Here is a 24,064-nt window from a genome sequence, read left to right on the forward strand (position 1 = left end):
GCAAATTGCTATGAGAATTGTTTTTAATAACTTTAACTTAATGTCATAACTTACAATATAGTATATCTAAAACATAACTGTTTTCCTATTTACATATTTAGAAATCAATCATGAAATATATTTTTATTGGAGTAACAATATAAATTAATCAATACATGCCTAATGTACCTTAATATTGTAGCAATATAAAGGTTTTTATCCATTCATTATATAATATTGCTTTTATCCGTTTTATTTATACCTTACCAGAGGGAGACTTTGTACAAGTCTATTGCTTGGGTACCTCTGTCCTATTCGTGTGTATACCGTGAAGCAGTTGTGCATGGCTGTGTTTCAGTTTGAAGGGTGGGATATTGCGTGAATTTACGTGGTAATATATGGTAATAGTAATATAGGTGTTATTCCTATGTACCCTAGGAATAACACCTGAGTCCTCAGGGATGGTAACGCATGGGGGTATCATGGGCGAAACAGTATACTCTGTTATGTCCATGGTACTGCTCATGTCTATAGGCGACGGTTACCACTTTCCATCAGGTGGGCCGTCAGCTTGTTTGCCATTCTAAGTTGTATAAAAAAAAACCTCGTTTTTCGATTTACATAAAAAAAATAACTTTGAATGCCCAATTTTGATAAAAGGGCTTATTAAGATTGTTAGCAATTTTTGCAAAATATATACAAATGTATATAATCACATTAGTATAGAATTACATCGGTTTATAATTAATCATCATTAGTTCAATCGTCGTCGGAATCCGATCGTTTACATTTCTCCTTTAATTTCTCATATTCATTCCGTCTTATTAGATCTTCTTTGATCTTTTCCATATCGCTTAACAATGAGCTTACTTTCACATTCTCCAACTTGTCTGTCGACTCTGTATCACTGACTAAGCCTGAATCATCATCTGATTTATCATCATCACTATCGTCAATGTCTGATTTATCCAGCTGCTTACTATCATCATCGGAAGGAGGAGAAGCGTGAACACTGCTATCGTCCGAGCTTTCCGAGTCCTTGTTGAGTCTGTAAGCTTTAGGCACCCTGTTTTCGAAATGCCTAGAATGGCTGCTCTCCGATGGACTCTCGTGACCGTCTCCGTGGCGACTCTTTTTCTTCATGCTCTTTGCGATGACTCTCTTTTGGTGATCCAGTTGGGGGAATAGCTCTGTAAAATATTTTAATAATTAAGTTTGTGATTCTTTGGTCACCTTAAAGGTTAACTGGTAACAGATACCTTCAACATTAAGGTCACCTTTTCTATCATACTCATATTTAGTTAATAAAGTTATTTAATTAATAAAATATTGAAACCCATTAAGTTAGGTAATTATTTCACGTTATGCTTAATGACAAACAAACAAAAATTAGCATTTAGCTATAACACTGCTTTGCTGTACTCATACCAGTTGTTTGTATATATGGTACTGTTATTTTTATCCAAATGTGTAAATAAATTACATTTTCTCTCTTTCTCTCGTCGTTGTAATATTTTTATTGTACATGCTTTAAGTTTAATTGGACACATGACAAAGATTTAACATACAATAGCAGACTTATCACATAAAGAGATCTCTAGCTGTAATAGATCCCATTCTCAAGGATTAGCTACGATTGAGGAGTCAAATATTCGAAAATGAAACAAGAATGTACAACCAAAGATATAATATTGAAGATATAAAATGTGTATATTAAAATTAAAAGCTTAAAGTATGTAAAAGGTAGTTTATAAGAGATGTAAAATAAGGTTACTACACTGACGTGGCCACAAGTATTGGTGGCTACGACCAGGTGCAACGCCGAGATAACCCAGGTAAATTACCATAGTTTACCTAAATAAACGTTTTTAATTCTCGTCTCTTATAAACCATAGACTATGCAATGTGAAAGTCTAAAAGTTAATATATGTAAAATATTTACAATAACAAGTTAAAAAATTAAATTTTGTTCCGTGTTTAAAAAAAATAAACCACTGACTTAGAGACTTTGTACAAAAGTCGTTTTCTCTCTCGTATTCGTGTTTCTACCGTGAAGCAGTTGTGTTTGCATGGCTGTATTTTCATTCGGTTTGAAGGGTAGAATGTGGCAGTGAATTTACAGGGTACAGAGGCATAACATCTTAGCCTTCATGAATGGCAACGCATGGGGAGAAATCATAGGCGAAAAAGTATATTCTGTTATTTCCATGGTACTGCTCATGTCAATAGGCGATGGTTACCACTTTCAATCAGATAAGCCGTCAGCTTGTATACCATTCTAAGATGAATACAAAAAAAATTAAAAACGCAACTACTAAACAGATTATGATGAAATTTCTATAGAACTAATGTAACAATATATCCTTTCAGACAAAAAAAAAAAGAATTTTCCAAACTGGTTTATAAATAACGGAGTTACAAACATAAAAAAATATAACTGAACGGAGAATATATAATAGTGCGCCACCTACCATTTGTTTTTTTCTCAATGTCCTCTACCCAAAGGTTGTTGGAAGAGATTGCTTAGCGATAAGGCCGCCTTTTGTATCACGTCTCATTAATATTTACTGTATCTGTTATTTCTCTTTTTACTTGGTGCAATAAAGTGTAAATAAATAAAATAAATCTCTTCTTTTATGTTGGCTGTAGAAGTATAATATACATACCATGCGCGGCGGCGAGCGCGTGCTCGGCCGCATTCATCTCGGCCTCCTGTATGGAGTGACCGCAGGCGGAGGCCAGCCGCGTGCCGCGGAAGTACACGCCCACCTCGTACACGCGCGTGTTCGTCGGACCCAAGCACTTGATGACTCTGACCACAAATTTGTTATTTTATTAATTAAATTCTTCCTCAATACAAATAAATAAATATAAAGGCTTCCACAATACAAATAAATAAAGGAAAATAATAAAACAAAAATGTGTATATATTCAAGTAAACTTAGTTGTAGTCATTTTTGAAAAGTAATTTAAATTTACCGCCCAGTTCGGAATGCAGTTTCAGCTGATAAGAACTGGCAAATAACTGTTGCTAAATAGCAAAGATAAGTTGAATTTACTATTAGTTAGCAACGAAAAATTTTATCACAAATGTACTCAACATCACCTTGTAAATATATATAATTGACGTAATAATAATATAAAATGAATGTAGTTAAACTGTATTCTAATGAATAAATAATAAGATTAAACATTATGTTTACTTGTATAAGGGTATATCTGGCTCGCCGCCCTCCATAGAGCGCAGCGTGAGGCAGCACTGCTGCAGTTTGGACTTGGGGTCATTCCACGCCTGGTTCATGATGAACTCCTGCAGCCGCGGGAACAGGCATGCGTTACAAAATGCTTGGCAATACTCCAAGTTCTGAAAATTGAAATGTTAATAAATACGAGTATAAACATATCATCAGTTGACTTAATATAACACAAAAACATTGTGTACAAAAGTTGTGTACTTGGGTATGTTAAACTTTGTAGCATATCAACCTATGTAGATGAAACTATGGTTACCTTTCTGTTACTGGCTAGTTATACTTACAATAGATGTCATTCTATATGTAAATAAAAATTCTGCCTATTTTTCTTTTGAACAATTCGTAATCTTATTTTTCCTAAATATTTTCATAATAAATAACACGGACTCTATTTATTATAAAGGGATATCTGTGTCCCATTGGTGTCCCTGTTACCGAATCTCAGTGCTCGTATGATTGTTTTAGTTTCAAGGGAGCATTGTAGCAAAATAACAAGATACGAACAAATAATATCTTAGTTTTTAGGAATTGCAATGTATGAGTGGTATCATACACACAGAAAGATCAATTATTAGTATGCTAATAAGATTAATTACTTGAGATACTTAATTTATTACCAGATGGTAATAAATTAAGAGTATCCTGTTATAATCCTGTTATTTCCTATTTACACTATATCATTCTTTTTTTTATACAACTTAGAATGGCAAACAAGCTGATGGTCCAGCTTATGGAAAGTGATAACCGTCGCCTATAGACATGAGCAGTATCATGGACATAACAGAATATACTGTTTCGCCCATGATACCCCCCATACGTTGCCATTCCTGAGGACTCAGATGTTATTCCTCTGTACCCTGTAAATTCACACCATATCCCACCCTTCAAACCGAAACACAGCCATGCCAACACAACTGCTTCACGGTAGAAACACGAATGAGACAGAAGTACCCAAGCAATCGACTTTTGTACAAAGTCTCCCTCTGGTAAATTCACCATTTCATTCAAAAACTACTTAGAAGTTTTTTTAATCCTTTGTAAAAATTAAATAGTTCTAATTTAAAAGAACAATGGGACCGATTCTGGGATATTCTCTTAACCTACTTTTTTGATTTGATGATTTCCCGAAATTACAGTTTTATAAACCATCCTAAACTAAATTTATAACATTTAATGGTACCTTACAATGGACCCCAATATTAGAAGAACGTCAAAACAAAAAATACATCAATCAATAAACAATCATTGTACTATACTCACTTTATCAATGAATAAAGCGCCCAAAAATGCCTCGAGCAAATCGGCTTTATGTTTCTTAGTGGTCGGCTTTGCTTTAGGGTTGTTGTATATAGCGTATGCGGACATGTTAAGGTCATCGCACACCATCGCTTGCGTGCGCTTGTTCACCAACGACGAGCGGAGCAACTGCCGAGTACAAACATATTTATAAAATTAAGTTTCCTGCGTCTTACCATGCATGAATCAATATATAAAGTGCCCTATGCTGATTAAGTCCGAATATAACCTGCCCATGTACGAAATTTAATGCAAATCCGTTCAGCTATTGAAGCGGGATTGAACAACAAACATACAAACATCTTTACAAACTTTAACATTAATAATATTTGTAAGATTACTAGCTCTATTAGTGTAAAAGTTAGGTAATGTGACATTAATAACTATTATTGGATTTATCCATTTCAGTATCAAAATAATTTCACTGTTCACTCTTCTCTTGAATACATAATTTACCAACATATAAGCTTTTTTTAATTCATTAACAAAATATAAACACTGCTATATAATTTTTATCCAATACATACACAACTAATTTTGACAAACTTTCTTAATAACTGAATGCGTAATCTATTATTTGCTTACATACCTATTTACAAATCGTAAAATTTTAAATACTAAATGAAACCATTTCAACGGTAAACTAAAGTTATTAATTTTTTTTTAAATCAATAATAATAATAGTTATAAATTACTGATTGATGGGGCAATTAGGACCATATACATAAATTCACCATCCATACACATAAATAATAAACTCACCGAAAGATGTCCCTCGTGGTGATCAGGGAAGTATCTATACAACCGATCAGAGACAACAAGCTGCAGCACTGTATCGCCTAGGAACTCTAGACGCTGATTGGAGCCCAGCGTCAAATGGGTGAATCCAACTGAGCGGTCGGTGAACGCTCGGGCCAGTAAACGAATGTGTTTGAATACTACACCTGAAATATAAAGACATAAAACTGAACAAAATTGTTTTATGACTAGCTGTATCCCACAACTTCGCCCGTGGTTCTATCGTGATGTTGTATAACATGTAATCATTCTCAAAAATGAGCTATAAAATGCAGAAGAGAATTTTCAAAACCGACTGGTAGTTGCAAAAATTATCGCATTTTTTTAACTACCAGTCACAAACAGTCTTTTACTTTATATATTAGTAAAGATATTATGCGCTATGGTGTCATTAATAAATCTTAGAATTGTAGGATTATTATTTAATTTTTTTTTTTAGTCTAAAGACTGGAATTCGATCCTCGTTCGATAGACGATTAACTTCTGAATTTTTGAAATCATATTTAGATTATGTAAACATAATTGTCGTTTCGGAGCTTCGTGTTTCGGAGGTACATAAAGCTTACATCCCATAGGCCATATCAGAAGCCTTCATGTATAACAAAATGTATGTATGAAATAATGTATGATTGGAAACTCACTAGATAGAGTTTCTTACATTAGTAGCAGTATAAAAAAAAAATAACAAAATAATAATATAAAAAAGAATATTAATACTGTGGAGTAAATCCAAAATAATAAATTCTGCATTCACGACTTCTCGAACATTTTAAAATATGAATCATAACAATAATTAAACGAACTAGACTTCTAAAAAATATTTTATTCATAAGCAATTAATATTTATTTGCATTCCATAATGTTCAATAAGAGTCTATTTATATAATATTATTATAGTAAGCTTTACGGACCCTGTTGGACGCAGCATGTATTAAAATGTACTTACCGATAGACTCTTCAAATTCTGTCAACCTTTGCAAGAACTCGAAATCTTTTATGTATTTCCTATCGCCGAGCGGTTCTTGTTCCTGTAATGGGTGGGCGCGCTCTTTCGTCCACACTTCCAATAAATCGGGCTCACTGTACCAAAGAGCCAAAGCAAATACTCGATCCGCTACCTGCAAATTATCTCGTAAATAATTGACTATCGTTTTCTGTTTAAAGAATAATGAAAGATAATACAAACAGTCAATCAAACTAGTATGCGAACAAAATAGACGTCATCATCATCATCATCATCATCTCAGGCATTATCCGTCCACTGCTGGACATAGGCCTCTCCAGTAGACTGCTGTAAAGAACGGTCCTGAGCCACCTGTATCCACTGATACAGTTTGCTTAGGGATGCAATGCATTTGAGGTCGTTACTCCATCTAGTGGGGGGGTCTTTTTTTGATGGGTGAAAATGGTATGGTAACCCCGCCTGCGCTAACGGGATACGCTGGCGGAGCACCAGTGAGGGGTGATAGATGAGAATGAAAACAGGTCAGTTAGCAAATCATGATGAATTCATCAGGAATTAACCATGATAGTTTCCAGGGAGAACCGCGAGGAGGTCGACCTGGTTGGGTATATTGTTAGCAATGGGATTCTCAGTCTCCATTACTAACAATCCCTTTCCCCCCTCTAGTGGGGGGTCGTCCTACACCTCGTTTGTTCATAGACGTAAAATCTTTAAATTATAAAAGATTATTTAAAATTAGATCACAATAGGATAGCGAATGTATCAGGTAGCATACTCATACACACAAAATACAGTCAGATTGAAAATAACTTGCAAATTGCACCAATCTACCATACAGTGGTGTTTTATTTCATTTAATTATTATGCTTTACCACTACAGTTACCGGTAGCTAGTTTTAATCTCAAGAAGTGACGTCATGCGTCAGTACCTCTAAGCCAGCGTCGAGGAATAACGCCCCCATGAGCGCTTCGAAACAGTTGGCCATCGCGTGGCGCATCACCACTTCACGGCACAGGTCGGAACCGTGTGCGTACAGCATGAACTGTTCCAGGGATATGTTCTGTAAATAATACATACATATTATGTGTAGTATAATTATGTGGGTAGTGTAAGATTTGGTTTCTGTATTATTACTATCGATATAAATAAACAGTATTTACTCAGCAAGTTGTTTCAATACATTATGTATGTATTTTCACAAGTTTGTAAAAGTTTAAAAATAGAATAAAAAAATATTATTTCTTATACAAAATTCACATCTCCCCATTCGTGAAAGGGAGATGGCAAATTAACCCGCGTATATTACTGTAATATGTTTGGAATACTATTATTATACAACAAATTTTTGTTTATAATGAATATACTCAAAAGTAAAAGATTTAAAAAAAATCACTTATAGAAAGCTACATTATCAGCGAGTAACAAGGGCTATATTTTCAACAAAATTATAGATAGCTGTGTGAAGCCAAGACGGATCACTAGACATAGATAGATAGATACTCTTTATTGTTTCCTCCAAAAGATTACAATAGTAAATCTATTATAAATATAAATAATTACAAGAAATAACCACAATGAGAAAATAATGGGCGACCTTATCGCTAAAAGCGATCTCTTTCAGGCAACCTTTGAATGGAGAGGAGTTAAACAATTCGATGGGAGGCACGATGAAAAATTCTGTTAGTTCTAAATATGGAGATATGATACATATAATAATATGAATATATATATATATATATATATATATATATATATATATATATATATATATATATATATATATATATATATATATATATATATATATATAATTTATTACCTTAGCAAGTTGTGCCAAATGTTGATTCTGAACAATAGACGCCCGATACGTTGCCAATCCGCCTTCGGTGAGGCCAGGGAACATTCGAAACAGATGTATAGACGAGAGAAACTCTACTACGGCGTCACCGAGGAATTCTAAACGTTCGTTGTGCTTTATTTCCGACTCAGTTTCATTATGTTTTCCGAATCGAGACATTATGTTTATTAATGTAACGATGCCTGCAGATCAAAAGAATTACTTTTATCATGTCATTATCAAATACATCTAAAAAGAAGTAAAATTCACTATTAGTTAATTTTGACTTCCGACTTAACCGACTACTTTATTTTCCTATACTTGACATAAATAGTAAACAGATATAGCAAAAATTTTTATTGAATTTCAAGTCATTTAGAGATAAAATGGACAAAAAAGTAAAATAATTTATTTTTTTAAAGTATAGTAAAATTATAAACGAAAGTTTATATACAATAAAGACTAGTAATAGTAAGCAAACCTTTCTTCCTAGTATAGTGAATCTTCCTATCGCCGTACTCTGGCTGTCGTATGCCACAATTGGTGAGACTGTTTCTCGCGTGATCCGGATTTGTACCAAAGTTCTCTCTATAGGAGGGATGAGTTAGCGCCGTCTGCAGCAGTAGCCGTTGTTCGAAAACATAACCTATCTTTTTTTCCAAACTGTCCAGTGATTTGTGGAAGCGAAGGTGACGCACTAATACTGGGATTAACATTGCATGCTGAAATAAAGGATTTCATTGAAAATGTTTAATTGTCGGACACTATTGAAGCAATACAAAGATATACAGAGACGAATAAAAAGATGATGAATGAGATATTAAATAATTATTTACTCTTTCCTGAGCACTTAAAAAAAATTTTTAGTTCAAAAAGCGGACTTAGTTCTATATAGCATCTTCTTCCAGTCAACCTATTGAAAAATAGAAATTTAGTGCATTAATGAATTAATGTACTACATTTCTATATTTCAAGTATTAAAACTGTAGTACATAAACAATTAATTAATGTAATTAATGCATGGAACGCACCATTGATTTAGAAATGTTAATGGATCCAGAAATAAAAAACCCAAAAATAGAAGTGTATGAAAGTGTTGAATATAAGGTTAACGAAACAAATATACAATGTGGTATAGAAAATGATGTGGGAGAAGACAAAACATGACATTAGATATAATAATAATGGCATTATTTTTTCAAACCTTTAGGGTTTGAAAAAGAGGTTGGAAATAATTCCATGAGAAAACACTAGTTTAAAATTAATCTTGGAATGCTGTAAACGGCAAAACCAGTCCAGTATATATTATAATACCTTTTTTGTAAAAAAGTACAAGATTTAATTAATTAATTTAATTTTGATTAAAATAATTTAAATATTATGCTAATTATTTTCTCTCTATCTACATTGAGTTGGCTGGAAGAAAGAGATCTTTTTTAAACATAAGCCCACCCTTGCTAACAAGTTGTTAATCACTGTATCTTGTGTTCAAGTGCAATAAAGAACATATATATTAATAAGTTTGTTTCTATGTAACAATAATATAACTTACTTGCACAACATCACACATGAGACCAGTAGTATGAAATCCCTCAGATGATATAGCAACTGTAACATCTCTCTTCATCTTACTCTGAGTCCTCATTTCTTGAAGTTTGGCCTCCTTAGCTGCCAATTTCTGTTTCTCCTTAAACGATGGTTTGGCCATATTGGCAATCAAATGACGGTACTTTACGTAGTACCGCCATGCTTTCTGGTATCTACAAGAGAAGCAATAAATTAATATTAATTTTTTTATATTGACACCTGGAAATAAGTTGAAAGTACGAATACATATATCACAGTATAATTGTACCTAAACTGAAGCATATTATAATATGTAATAATATAATTAATAATTATTATTAATAGAATGTTGATTGAATTTATTATTATTTATCATTAATTATAAAAACTATAAAGCGGAAATGGTTTAATAATGTATACCAGACACCAAATAAATTTATTGATTCTACAACGCCAGGTACTCTACCCGACCAGAAAGGCCGGTACTGGTAGTAGATATCAGGAAATAAAACATGTTAAGTTATTGAAGACTTATTAGACAATAGTTTAGATAATAATAATAAAACTTACTCTGGGTTTCCAGCATAACTCAGCTGCGGAGGCCTTATACCGAAATGCACAATTTCAGGATAGAATGACTTTAATTCCTTAGGATTTTTGACATCTTTGGTACTAATTGGCGGGCTTCGGTCTAACTGATCCACGCGAATGGAACAAGGTTTTTTGCCTGGATATGTAACTATCATTCCTGAAATGTACAATAATAAATAAATACCACTAGACATAGTGGTGTTTAGTTTTACACTAAGCGGAGTTAGGGAAAGTAAATATGTACCACCATATCAATACACATGTCAAACGAGCAATTTAACCGCGCCAGCGAGAAATAATAATTTGCCATCTTTTTTTAAGTCTGCCACGCTATATTTCGCTGCTTCTCAATTTCACCGCACTGCACGTTTGCCAAAGTCTTGCCTTTATTACTTACAATTTGTTAGTTTATACCTTATATATAAATAAGTTTTATTTAAAAGTTATGTATGACTAAGTTAGCCTATTGTGTGTATGCCCCGGTACAGAATGGGCCACCCCTTCCTTTCCACGGGTGTCGTAAGAGGCGACTAAGGGAGGGCGAGGGATGGGCAGCAGTGTCCCTCTTAAAACATCCCTTAAAGCCTAACTGCGGATGACAACCCGCCTGCTAAGTGTGGAAACTACTGGCAAAACTCCTCTTATGGGGAAGGCTTATGTCCAGCAGTGGACAGTTAACGGCTGAAGTAATAAAGTAAGCTTGTTAGGCACTTTTATAATTTACCATATATGTACACGGTACATAACAGCTTCTTCATACAATTGCTTATAACATTTCTGTCCTATGACACCATAAATTTACTGTAAAATCAACAACTATAAATTATAAAATCATTTATATTTATGTGCGTATTATAACATTATTTTACCTTTAATTCTATCAACAAATTTCTGCCAAGTGTAGTGATCCATATTGTGGACGTCTTCTAAAGTTTCTGGCGGTATCAACAGTCCACTTTCGTCTATGAGATATTTCAAAACTTCACACATAGATAGTACCTAGAAAAAAATAATATTTATAGAAAGAAAGTAAGAAATAAAGAAATATTTTTATTCAAGTAAACATAAGATTTAAGCATTTATGAACAGTAATTTTTTCATTACAGGTTTTTATAGTAACTTCTAACTGGATATGTTTTTTAATTTTAATTTAAATGACTATAAAGATACCTTTAATTGTCATGGAATTGTATATGCGTGAATTTCTGATGCAGGTTACAGAAATGGAATTTTTTCCTTCTTATTTTCAATTCTCTTATTAACAAAGTTTAATGACTCTCACATATGCAACTTTTTAAATGGATTTAAAGTGTTATTTAATATACCTAAGATAGTACGTGGGGGGGGGGGGAAAGGGATTGTTAGTAATGGAGAATCCCATTGCTAGCAATATATCCAACCAGGTCGACCTCCTCGAAGTTCTCCCTGAAAACTATCATGGTTAATTCCTGATGAATTCATCATGATGGGCTAACTGTCCTGTTTTCATTCTCATCTATCACCCTTCACTGGTGCTCCGCCAGCGTATACCGTTAGCGCAGGCAGAGTTACCATACCATTTTGACCCATAAAAAAAACGTAGTACGTAGAGGGGGAAGGGGTTGTTAGTAATGGGGTCTAACTACCTCGTTGTTAGCAATACATCATATCAGGTCGACCTCCACACAGTTCTCCCATGAAAACCATCAGGATTAATTTTTGTGGAATTTGTCACTAGCTAACTGACCTGCTTTCATCCTAACCTATCATCTATCACAGGTGTACCGCCAGGGTATACCGACAGCGCAGGCTGTCCATTATCATCCATAAAATAAATATAGTAGGTACCTATTGATATGAATTGTTTGCTTTATTTAATATTTGCAAACCTATAATAACATAAACCAATATGTACTATACCTCGCAACCTCCTTCCGGTAGATATCGAACAAACCGAGGCATAAAGTGGAATTGTGAACAGGATACGTCGGTAGCTTTTCCAAGGTCCAAATCAACTAATTCTAAAAGTTCAGTAAAGAGGTATTCCTCTGAAAGATAAAAAAAAATAGTATATGAAACAATTATATAGTATATAATTTATAAATCCAACTGTTTGTACTATTCCACTAGTTTCTTTTATTCATTTTATGACATAAGCATCATTTTGCCAAACCACAAGCACATTATAAATGGTACCGATATTGAAAGTCAGATGTAATTAATCAAAAACCTTTTCATAATCGTAATAATCACTGATAAAATTCATTATTTTAATTTATTTAACATCATTGTGACACAGGTGATGCATTTATTTAATATCATATATAATCATAGGCATATTTAAAAAGTTTGGGTCATGCCCATTCCAGAATTGTCTTGTGCTTACCCCAAGATCAAGAGCGCAGCTAGTAGCCATGGGCAAATGAATGTGTAAGAATATACAATGTGCTTTATTTAAGGGACAAAACCTCTAAAACAAATGGCAAACGAATTCATCGATGAAATTGTCATCGTTAGCATGTCCATGGGATAGAAAAAAAAAATATGTCTAAGGTTCTGCATTCCAACTTGTGGACCCACTTGCGATAACGAATCCATCATTCATTCATTTATTCCATAACAATTTAAATTTCGTCGAAAACATTATTAAAAACTATTTTACCACATATTATATTATTTATGACCATTCATAAGTTCATATTATAGAATCTAGGTAGGGCTTACCAAATAAATCTAACTCTCGGATGGTGAAGTTTTGTGGTGCTGGTTCTTCAACATAAAGTATTGTGTATTCAATATTGAACCTTATTACTTTACACGTGGGGAGTTTAGCCAGCTTGTAGTGAGAGAACATTGAAAATCCAGAGAAAAGAAATTCATGTTCATCGTGACCTATAATTGTTGGTGCCTTTATAAGGAAATTCGTTGGTGGAGATACAGTAATACTGGAATTAAACAAAAATAGTGTTATTGTGTTTATAATGTAATTAGTTAAGAAACTAGAAAATTTTAAGGTATTAAGATATTTGATAATTAAAACTTAGGTCATACAAAAAGAAGCAAATTAAACAGATTTCAATTTGTCATAACGTTATCTCATATATCGTTGTAAGTACGTAAAATGGGTGTTATAAAAATATATAATAGATATATTCATAGATTGTTTTCTTTGCTTCTCTAATACAGTTAATTATTTAATATAGTATATGTTTATATTAGTCTACGTAAATCTTTATAATGTATAAACATGTAAAATATATAAAGTATGTTTCCTTAATTCTTCAATGCATCACCTACTTTTTTCTCTGTTTATCCAATGGTTGACTGGTAGAGAACATCATTTGGTGTTAAGTCCGCCAAATAAACATACATATATTCACACTATGTATTAGTTTAAATAAATAAGCTTTTTGTTTCCATGTTAGCTAAGTGGCTTGGTATACAGTTTTAGTTAGAGTTATTATTTGTATGTTGGGTTTTGTTTCCCTGGTCACCTCTAATGTACGTATGTAATCCTGATATGGTGATATGATGTTTCACTTGTTTTCATTCTAGGGCCATATGTCAATTATTTTTTACATATCAGATGAGACTCACCGGTAATGGTAGAGTTTATTAATGTTGCTATGTGTGGGTATACACTTGGGGAAGGATTGCTCGCCAGCGTATACTCCGTGGCGCATGCCGTGACGGCGAGCCCTCGCGCTGCAACGGCAAAGCGGACCACCATTCATCTGGCCCGTGTTGTTGAACCTTTGTAAAAATATATAAATTATTACACATTCAAATGACGCTAAGAGTTTAATAAAACTTCAAGCATTATTATTTTTAAATCTCAATTATGTATTAGTATTCCTACATGACGAGGTATGAATGGCTCCAACACCCTCATAACATTGTATACAGCATCAAGCCCTTTAGTCAAGCCCTTTGATTCATCAGCTCCTTCACTCCTTATTAGTAACTTGGCTATGTTCAATATTTACACATATACAGCCATAGGACACAACTAGTACTAAAGCTTACCATAATATTATAACTACACTATACATATTGAAAATTTTTCTACAAATCCTGTTATGTTGGTGCAATAAAGTGTTAAATAAATAAATAATAAAGCTTACCACATCTCTGGATGAAGTCGTCTTGGGTGGCTTTGTTTTCTTTGTAATTCCAACATTATCCTGTCTGTGTATCCTTGTAAACCATCTTCATCTAAACAATCATCACTTTCACATGATGATGAACTTCTCTCTTCCACTACAAAACATGCAAGCAAAATAATAACATTTTAATATTTCATTACAATTTTATTGCATTTCTTACAGCACATAAATCACAACAGACATAGATAGACATTCATAATAATTTGTAGACATTTATATTCTTACATTTCCATAATAATTAAAATAACATAATTATAAAAAGAAAAATTATTTTTTAAGTGTGTAACATGGAGATTATCAAAATACTTTTTTTTAGTTTTTATGATGTATCAATTCATACTTAGTGAAGCATAATATATCAATATCAATCCCAATAATAGGTTCAATAAGTAAAGGAGGGTTAATCTTGTCTATAACTTACAATTTCTTCAATATATTGCTGTATATATATGTGCAATAAACTTCACATGTTTATTATTCATATATGTATATAATATATATATATATATATATATATATATATATATATATATATATATATATATATATATATATAGATCTGTCAGATATATATATATATATATATATATATATATATATATATATATATATATATATATATATAGATAGATAGATATATATATATATATATATATATATATATATATATATATATATATATATATATATATATATATATATATATATATATATATATATATCTATCTATATATATATATATATATATATATATATATATATAGATATAGATATATATATAGATATATATATATATATATATATATATATATATTTCTATACAAATTAAGATGAAAATTGAATGTGTAAGATAAAAACTGTCATAGGATATCTATAAATGTAGAAAATAAGTAAATCTAAATAGGACTATTTTCCGTGCTTGGCCTCTCATTTGGGATATTGTGCATTATTAAATAAGTAAAGAATCAATCAACTCACATGTATGCTTATTACACATTTTAGCTTTTGGTGGTTTGAGAGGTGGTAGTTCATCTACTTCTGGTCTAGCATTACGACCTCTTTCAATAAGAGTTTTAAAGAATGTATCACACAACTTCTCCAATTTATTTGTCTGTTGTACTCCACTTTCAAATGCCTTGTAATATAACTCTGCAGGAGAGCTTCTGTACCACATTTTTGAATTCTGTAAATAAAATTGTTAAAATGATGTTTTGTTTGTTGTTGTTGTTGCCTATTGTAATTGTTGTATCAACCAGCCAGATATCGCTTATTATCTTAATAATGATAATTTATTATACATATAAGTAATGTTATATTATTGCTAAAAAGAAGTATTAATAATAGCTTTAGATATACAAATACACACTTACTTCTTCTTCATCAGAATTATGCTCTTTAGACCACTGTTCCATCCTTTCAATAAAGTCCTCAGAAGTCTTACAGTAATTTTTTCTAGAACATAGAAGATAAGGGTAAATATTATTAAAAAAAAACCATTATAATTAAAAAATTCAACAACAAAATCATGCAAAAACAAATAACTTCTTTATGAACAGTGAAATTGAAATTCTCTTATTTTTTTAAGTAGTAAAAGGCAAAAGATTTATGTGTTTTGAAGGGAAACCAAAATAAGTAAAGTCTTTAAGTAGTAATTTTGATAATAAAACATAAAAAAGCATGCATACCTAAATTCCTCTAGAATCTTTTCACGATCAGTCAAAGGCTTACGAGGAGCAGATTCATGTCTAGAATGTGGAGACAAGTCTCTAGCGCGGCTACGGTGATGGGAATCTCTGCTTGAAGAACAATAACTAAGTCTACTAGGTGACCTACATCTTCTGTCATAATGAGAATCATAGCTTCGACTATGACTTCTGTAGTCTCTATAGTGAGGACTTCGTCTCCTTTCATATTCATATCTTCTATGATGGTCATATTTTGAATAATATCTTTCTCTACTGTCTCTGTAGCTGTGACTTGAAGGACTTCTACTGCGGTGACGCCTTGAATAACTAGGACTTCGACTCAATCTATATTCTCTATGCCTATATTCCCTATATCTTTCTCTCGATCTGTCATAGCTTCTTTCTCTATGAGGTGAATATCTATGTTTAAATGATGATGGATAATCCATATCCAATCTGTGGTATCTATCCGAGGAACTTTTAGAACTTGATCTTCTGTCACTTGAATGTTCATGATATATTCGATCAGAAACATTTGGTGAAAGATTTTTATTTACTTCAATATGTAGACTTGATTGTTTGTATGAACTTGTTACTTGTAAATTAGGTTCAGGTTGACTTTTGAAAGAGGTTTCTATGGAATGCCCTTGATAAGGATAATCTGAAGGAATTGCAGGAGGTGGATAAGCCGAGACTGGTGGAGGCTGTTTTAATATATCGGAAGAGTATAGTGACGGCGGGGGGACATTTAAAGGTGGCAGTACGTAAGGTGGTAGCTGATCAACAGCTGGAACAGTAGGTATAGGGAAAGGCGGAGGATGACTATATAACTGAGAGGGTGGTACAGCAGGAGAGGGAACTGGCGGGGGGTGATCAAGTCTTGGTGGAGGTATATTGTAGTTTATCGGTGGTACCGACATTTTCCTCTAAATTCTTATTCCCATATGAATCTTTATTAATTAGTTACCTTAAATTAGTCATTATTGAGCAGAATATTTATCATTATTCTCTAATCAACTCATAATATTATGATCACAACACTTAAAGACGGTGAAATGTTTTATGAAAATTTTCTTTAATTTTTACGTGGCACTCAGTGTCCTTTAGAGGATTTCAAACACAGACCGTAAATTATGATGGTAATATAATAAAATTTAAAGAAAGATTTTTATTATAGGTAAGTAGCTTTAAAATTTAACTTGAAGCAATACCTAGTTGACAGATGACTGACGATGAAGTGTCAACGTGACGTTCCGTGGAATGGGGTTAGTAAAATTCACGGGGTGAATAGAAAAAATTTAAGAATTTCCTATACCTATCATGATTTCTATATAGTACAAACCATAGACTTAGCATACCGTACTACATCCTAACAGACTGGCAATGCAATCACAAAAAGAGAAGAAAATATGATTACACTTTTTTAATGGGTGATAATGGTATGGTAAATGGGGGGAAAGGGATTGTTAGTAATGGAGACTGAGAATCCCATTGCTAGCAATATACCCAACCAGGTCGACCTCCTCGCGGTTCTCCCTGGAAACTATCATGGGTAATTCCTGATGAATTCATCACGATCGGCTAATTGGCCTGTTTTTATTCTCATCTATCATCCTTCACTGGTGCTCCGCCAGCGTATCCCGTTAGCGCAGGCGGGTTACCATATCATTTTCACCCTTCAAAAAAAAATAGTATGGTAACTCGTCTGCGCTTTCGGTATTAGACATGAGTTATAACAGGTCAAACATAATATCTATTGTTGCTGTTACTGTTACATAATAATAACAGGTACCAATACCTGTTATTAAATAATAAATATTATCTTTTTCAACCACGGCCCATTAGGAAGGAAATAACATACAAATATGAGTTTAAATATAATACTAGGTGCATTTCGTTTTGGTAACAATATATCAAATGGGTGTGAGCGAGCTAGATTAATCAACGAAATAACAGATAAAACGTTTTAATTAAAAATTCGCTTTTCAAAGAGGATTTCTTCTTATAAAACGACTTACTATAATTTTGTTTTATTTCAAATAATTACTAGGTATGTCTCACTTTAGCTTATGATAATATTATACAAAAGATAAAGACAAGAATAGTTGTTTAATTTTTTTATAGGCTGTTCTGTTATTTCAAGCTATGTTACTGACCGGCTGTTATCGAATACTGAAAATGTTGATTGTTGATAGTGGTTAACTTCTTCTTCTTCTTCTTCTTCTTTTTTAAAATATGGCTTCCACCGTAGAAGCAACGGTGATTTTCTGCCAATGTCAGGGTTAGAGAAGACTCCGTGTATTTTATATTATGACATTTTTCAGTAATGAAGATAAATCGTTCAGTTGAGTTCTCTGGAAAGGAGGACAACACAAAATATGTTATATACATGCAAAGGAAAAATAAATTTAATATGATATGTGTGTATGAGTGTATTATAGCAAAGACAATACGCGGAAGGAATGAAAAGACGAGAAGTGTAAAGAGTGACATATACTTATATTTTAAATTTTTATATTATTAGTACATATAAATTTGGCCAGTACCTTAACCAAAGGAGAGTGGACTAAGGTAAGAAGGAATGGAATATTTACAGGACGTGGAAAGGTACGAGGCAACAGGTCATAGAGGGGAAGTGTCAATTTGGGGCATTCAAAAAATAGGTGCTCTAATGTTCCTTCCGCTAAGCCACATTCGCACAGAGAGTGATCTTGGATTCGGATTTTGTATAAAAATACGGGTGTGCAGACATGTCCCAAACGTAGGCGGCATATAACTGATGTAACCCACTTATCTAAGTTTCGTTGAGTAGCAAACCATGGTTTTATAGGGATGAAGGGCTGGATATTACCATAATACTTGCCTTTAGATTGTCTAGTTTTTTGCCACAAGTTATCCCAAGCCTCTAACATGTGTGGTTTAGCCTGACAACGTAGATCTCGAGTGAAATAAAAATTGTAATTATTACCATGTTGGATAGCATTTTTGGCCCAAGAGTCTGCTGTTTCATTCCCAATAATTCCTGAATGACTAGGAATCCACGCAAGGGTAACATTAATACCGGACTTGTAGCACCTATGTAAAATTTGTTTAGTTTGCAAAGTTATGTAAAAGTTTTCTTTGGATTTAAAAGGTAGTTTTAAAATATCTTGTAAACAGCTTAGGGAGTCCGAAAGAATGAGGGTTTTGTTTAATTTATGTGTTTCTACATAGGACACTGCTTCCATAATAGCTATGGATTCACCAGTAAATGTTGAGGATGAAGGAGAACATTTGAAGTTGAGGACAACGTTATATTTTTGAATCCATACAGCGGCTCCAACATGATCTGATTTGTCAGTTTTAGAAGCGTCTGTAAACATCAGAAGCCAGTCGTGCCATGTTTCCGCGACAATAGCGTTAAACTTTTGATTAGCAAAAGGTAAATGTTTTACTAATCCAAAATCTAGAATTACATTAGGACGATAAATTAGAGAATCATAATCAAATTCGAAAAGAGGGTTACGGTCTATTTTTTTAATAAGTGAGATCGGGTTTTTGTACTTGGTAAAGCTCTTAAGGATGGGAGGGGGTTCTTTATGGGTCCAGTAACTTGATAGGTTTATTTGTTCTGAGAGAGACTCTAAGATAGGAAGGAGAGGATGGGAGTTATATTGAGCAATATTGAGGTAAAAGCGGTCTGAGAGATATTGTCTACGTAGATGGAGAGGGGGATCTAGACATTCGACTTGCAGAGCGTTTGCTGGAGATGACTTCATTGCATCAATAATTATACGTAAGCACCTAGTTTGAACTCTGTCAAATTTAGCTAGAGCAATTTTGTTGCAAGGTTCTAACAGAAATGAGCCATAGTCAAAGTGACTTCGGATAATAGCATTATATAAGAGTTTTTGGCTATATGGATGAGAACCCCAACGTACACCAGAAAGGGCTTTTAAGATATTAATACTACTTTCGCATTTATTTACTACGTAGCTTAAATGATGCAGGCCTGTTAATTTTGAGTCCAGGATAACACCCAAAAATTTTACTTTATCTTGTACTAAGATAGGTTCGTTATTTAGAGAGAGTTCAATAACGGGGATTTGTCTCTTGCGGCTAAAAACGACCGCTGAGCACTTTGGTATAGAAAGTGTTAGCCCATGATCATCTAGCCACTGATTGAGGTAATATAACGCGGAATTTAGGCGGGAAGAGGAGTCAGAAAAGGAATCTGAGGCGATATACATAGCAATGTCATCCGCATATTGTAGGATTTTGCAGAAACAAGTAACGGAGGATTCAAGGTCAGATGTATAGATATTATATAAAAGGGGACTAAGGACAGAGCCCTGTGGGAGACCTTTCCAGACCAGTCTTGAAGGAAAAAGAGAGCCATTAACACGCAAGGAAATCGATCTAGCCATTAAGAGATTACATATGATAGTAGTCAGTCTCACAGGAATACTCAGATTTTGCAGCTTTTGCCTGAGTATTGGAAGCTGGACATTGTCATACGCAGACGAGATATCAAGGAAAATTCCTATGAGGTGTTCATTGCAGGAGAAAGCAAGGCGTATTTCCGAAATAAGGACACTAAGGCTATCTGTAGTACCCATGCCACGTCTAAATCCAAATTGTAATTTGGATAATAAACCTTTACTTTCTAAAATCCATTCAAGTCTATGTTTAATGAGAATTTCTAGAATTTTTGCCAAGGCCGAAGATAGGGCAATCGGTCTGTAAGAATTTGGATCGTTAAAATCTTTTTGGGGTTTTAAGATGGGAACTATAATTTGGGATTTCCAAGATTCAGATACTATTCCAGATAAGAAGACACAATTAATAATATCCAGAAAGTATTTTTTACCTGACATGGGTAGATTACATATAAAAGAATATGGGATGCCGTCAATTCCTGGAGAGGAGTCATGGAGATGATCAATGGCGCAAATCAATTCTGGTAACGAGAATGGTTCATCCATTCTGTCACCACTAGAAGTTGGAGGAGTTGCATAAGGAAGGGAATCTTCTGAGGGGACAAAAGGTGGAGCAAGCCTATCAAAAAAAGCATCTACCCATAACGAGGGATCATTCGATGTTAAATTATGATTAATAGTTCCATTGCGAAATGAATTGATTTTATTCCATACAAGAGAGGGAGAGGCTCTTGGAGATAAGGATTCACAAAACCTATGCCATCCTGAAGATTTTTTCTTGGAGAGCAGTCTCTTTGTGCGAGCAGCTATCTTACGATAGGAGAGGTAATTATCCATCGTCAAGTTTGATAAATAAGTTCTTTCAGCCTCTTTTCGCAGCTTGACACTATTTGTACACTCAGAGTCCCACCAAGGGGGGAAGGGATTTTGTTAAGAGTAGAATTTTTAAGGGGGATCGAATCATTAGCTGCTGATGTTAAAAAAGTAACAAAATTATTGTAGGTTTCATGAAAATTATTTATACTTATGGCAGGGAGGGAACAAAATTTATTTTCTAAAAGACTGGAGAATTTATGCCAATCAGCTTTATCTGTTTTATATTTTAGAAGTGGACTGGGGACAGACGTAGGTTTGGAATAAGTATTATAGAATGTAATTAAGATAGGAAGATGGTCACTACCATATGAATTAGGTAGGACTTGCCATGTAAGTTTAGTGACTAGGGTAGGGGATGCAAGTGTTAAATCAGGACAGCTGGGGTTTTGAAGAGGGGATACTCTACGGGTACTAGATCCATCATTCAGCACGCAGAGGTCAATGTCGTCGAGTAGATCTAACAAGTATGTGGAAACTGTGTCAGTGGATTGTGAGCCCCATAATGTGTGATGGCAGTTAAAATCTCCCATGATAATAAAAGGAGGACAGAGAGTCGATAGGAGTGACTGAAGCTCAGAGAGTATGGATTGATTTGGATGAGGGATATAAATAGAGACTAAGGTAATACCAAAGGTTTTGACTGCTACTATTTGAAATTCTGGACTGTGTGAGGGGATGGGGATTTGGGAGAATGTAGTAGATTTTGTAACCAGAAGAGCGGAACCCGCCCATCCGTCGGCTCTGTCATCCCGGAGGCATGAGTAGCCAGGCACTCTGAATGTAGTGCCAGGTCTTAACCATGTCTCCGAGATGGCAAATGCCACTGGTTTAAATTTATTGAGTAAATATATAAGATCATGTTTTTTATTTAAGATACTCCTAGTATTCCATTGTAGGAGGTTTAGGGTCATTTTTTAAGAAGGAGGAGAGGAGGAGCTGCAGTAATTGTTGGACATTGTTCGGTAATGCATCTGAAAATTTTGATATAATGTTAATGAGGGTACAAACAAGAAGTTCCACAAGATTGTCATTTGGGGTAGGGAGAGGAGTTGTTTCCTCATATTTTTGTTGGCCTATAGCAGCACAACCATTAGGTTGAGAGGATTTGGGTGTCTGAGTAATATTATTATGTGCAGATATGTCATACGATTTACCCATGGGGGGACGAGGTCGGGGAGTTAAAAGGACTGTTTCACGATATGATTTTCTGGGTGATGAGGATGGAGATGATGTAACTGAGAATTGATAGTTTAGAGGATGAGAGGTTTGAGGTTGGTGTAAATTTTGTTGAGTCGATGTTACATCAGCATATGACCGCTTTACAGAAGGAAATCGGACAGATGCCTCCATGTGGCTTATATTTTCTTCAGCCATTACAATTTTTATACTTTTTTGTCTTGCATGTTCGGGACACACCGACTCTGTAGCTGCATGATTATCACTGTCACAGAGTATGCAATGTGGTTGTTCCTTACTTTTATCGCATGCATCACCTGCATGTTGAGCACCACAATAATAACATCTAGGTTTGGATCGACACTGAGTGCGAATATGGCCAAACCTACAGCAATTTCTGCATTGAATAAGAGGTAACCTATATAGCAGAACCGGGAGAGAGGTATCAAAACAATAAACTTTTTCTGGAAGAACCTGCCCTTCAAAAGTCAATACAACTGAAGATGAGGGTATCCAAGTGACTGAGTTGTCCGGTTTATGAGATTTGACATTTAATCGTCTAGCTCTTATCACTTGTCCACAATTAGGAGGAGTATCGATATTTTGGACCAGTTCCTCAAGGGACCAGTCATTAGGTATATTACGAACAACCCCCATTCGGGAGATTTGGAATCTTGGGATGCTAGCAGAGTATTTATTATCTGTAAGGAGTGGATTTTCAACAAAATTGTTGGCTTCTAAATGATTTTTAAATTCAACAGATATCCTATTACGACCTAATGCTTTGATACCCCCCTTCCTGATTCCTGTGATTTTATTTTTGTGTAAGAACTGCGCAAATCTTAATAGTTTTATTGATAATCCAGTTGAAACATCGGGTTCTATTCTTGTTACATGTACGGAATAAGGAGCCGCATCCTGGGGATTATACTTTGCTTTTGAGTCACTCTCAAAACCTGGTCTGGTGTAAACAAATTGTATTGATTCTGAGGGTGGATTAGTTTTTTTCCCATCCCTATTGTCAAGATCCAAAGACGCTCGTCTTTTCCTTGTATTACCTACCAGGGATTGAGAGGGCTCCAAGCCATCATCGATAGGTTCTATAGGTATACCTCCTATATCGGGAGGATCCTCATTACCGCTCACCTCCATAATTACGGAGGTGGAGCGAATATACACATAAGAAACTACTTACCACACACCACTAAGAAAATAGGACAAACACAGGACAAAATGAAATAAATATAAGGATTCTCAACACAATATAACACTAAATAATAAAGATTCCAACAAAAAACGTGTATTCACTAACACCTTCAAGTGACAGATCCCAGGTAAAAAAATCGTGGTTAACTTCAGTATGGTCAATTTTAATTATATTTTTGACAGATATACCTAATGACATCGTAAAAACAACTGTTTTCTGTTGTCTTTGAATACTTGTGATTTATATCTGATATGATAATTATGCCTCACTC

The 24,064-nt window shown here is 34.0% G+C and overlaps 1 protein-coding gene across 1 annotated transcript; it reads right to left on the reverse strand.

The window, feature by feature from the left end:
- Window positions 1–5: 5 nt before the first annotated feature.
- LOC113513021 (ribonuclease 3) lies at window positions 6–17,332 on the reverse strand. The gene is made up of 19 exons (XM_052894764.1): window positions 16,117–17,332; window positions 15,802–15,883; window positions 15,410–15,614; window positions 14,390–14,525; window positions 13,863–14,018; window positions 12,990–13,210; window positions 12,186–12,313; window positions 11,156–11,285; window positions 10,266–10,443; window positions 9,682–9,889; window positions 8,611–8,851; window positions 8,112–8,332; window positions 7,221–7,352; window positions 6,274–6,445; window positions 5,292–5,473; window positions 4,494–4,658; window positions 3,183–3,343; window positions 2,646–2,791; window positions 6–1,169 (listed from the first exon to the last, which is right to left on the reverse strand). The coding sequence occupies exons 1-19, from the start codon at window positions 17,034–17,036 to the stop codon at window positions 739–741; spliced, it is 4,215 nt and encodes a 1,404-aa protein (XP_052750724.1). The 5' UTR covers window positions 17,037–17,332; the 3' UTR covers window positions 6–738.
- Between the last annotated feature and the right edge of the window lie 6,732 nt (window positions 17,333–24,064).

Source organism: Galleria mellonella, unplaced genomic scaffold (assembly GCF_026898425.1).
Source record: "Galleria mellonella isolate WM207_F2 unplaced genomic scaffold, CSIRO_AGI_GalMel_v1 utg23, whole genome shotgun sequence".
Taxonomy (NCBI): domain Eukaryota; kingdom Metazoa; phylum Arthropoda; class Insecta; order Lepidoptera; family Pyralidae; genus Galleria; species Galleria mellonella.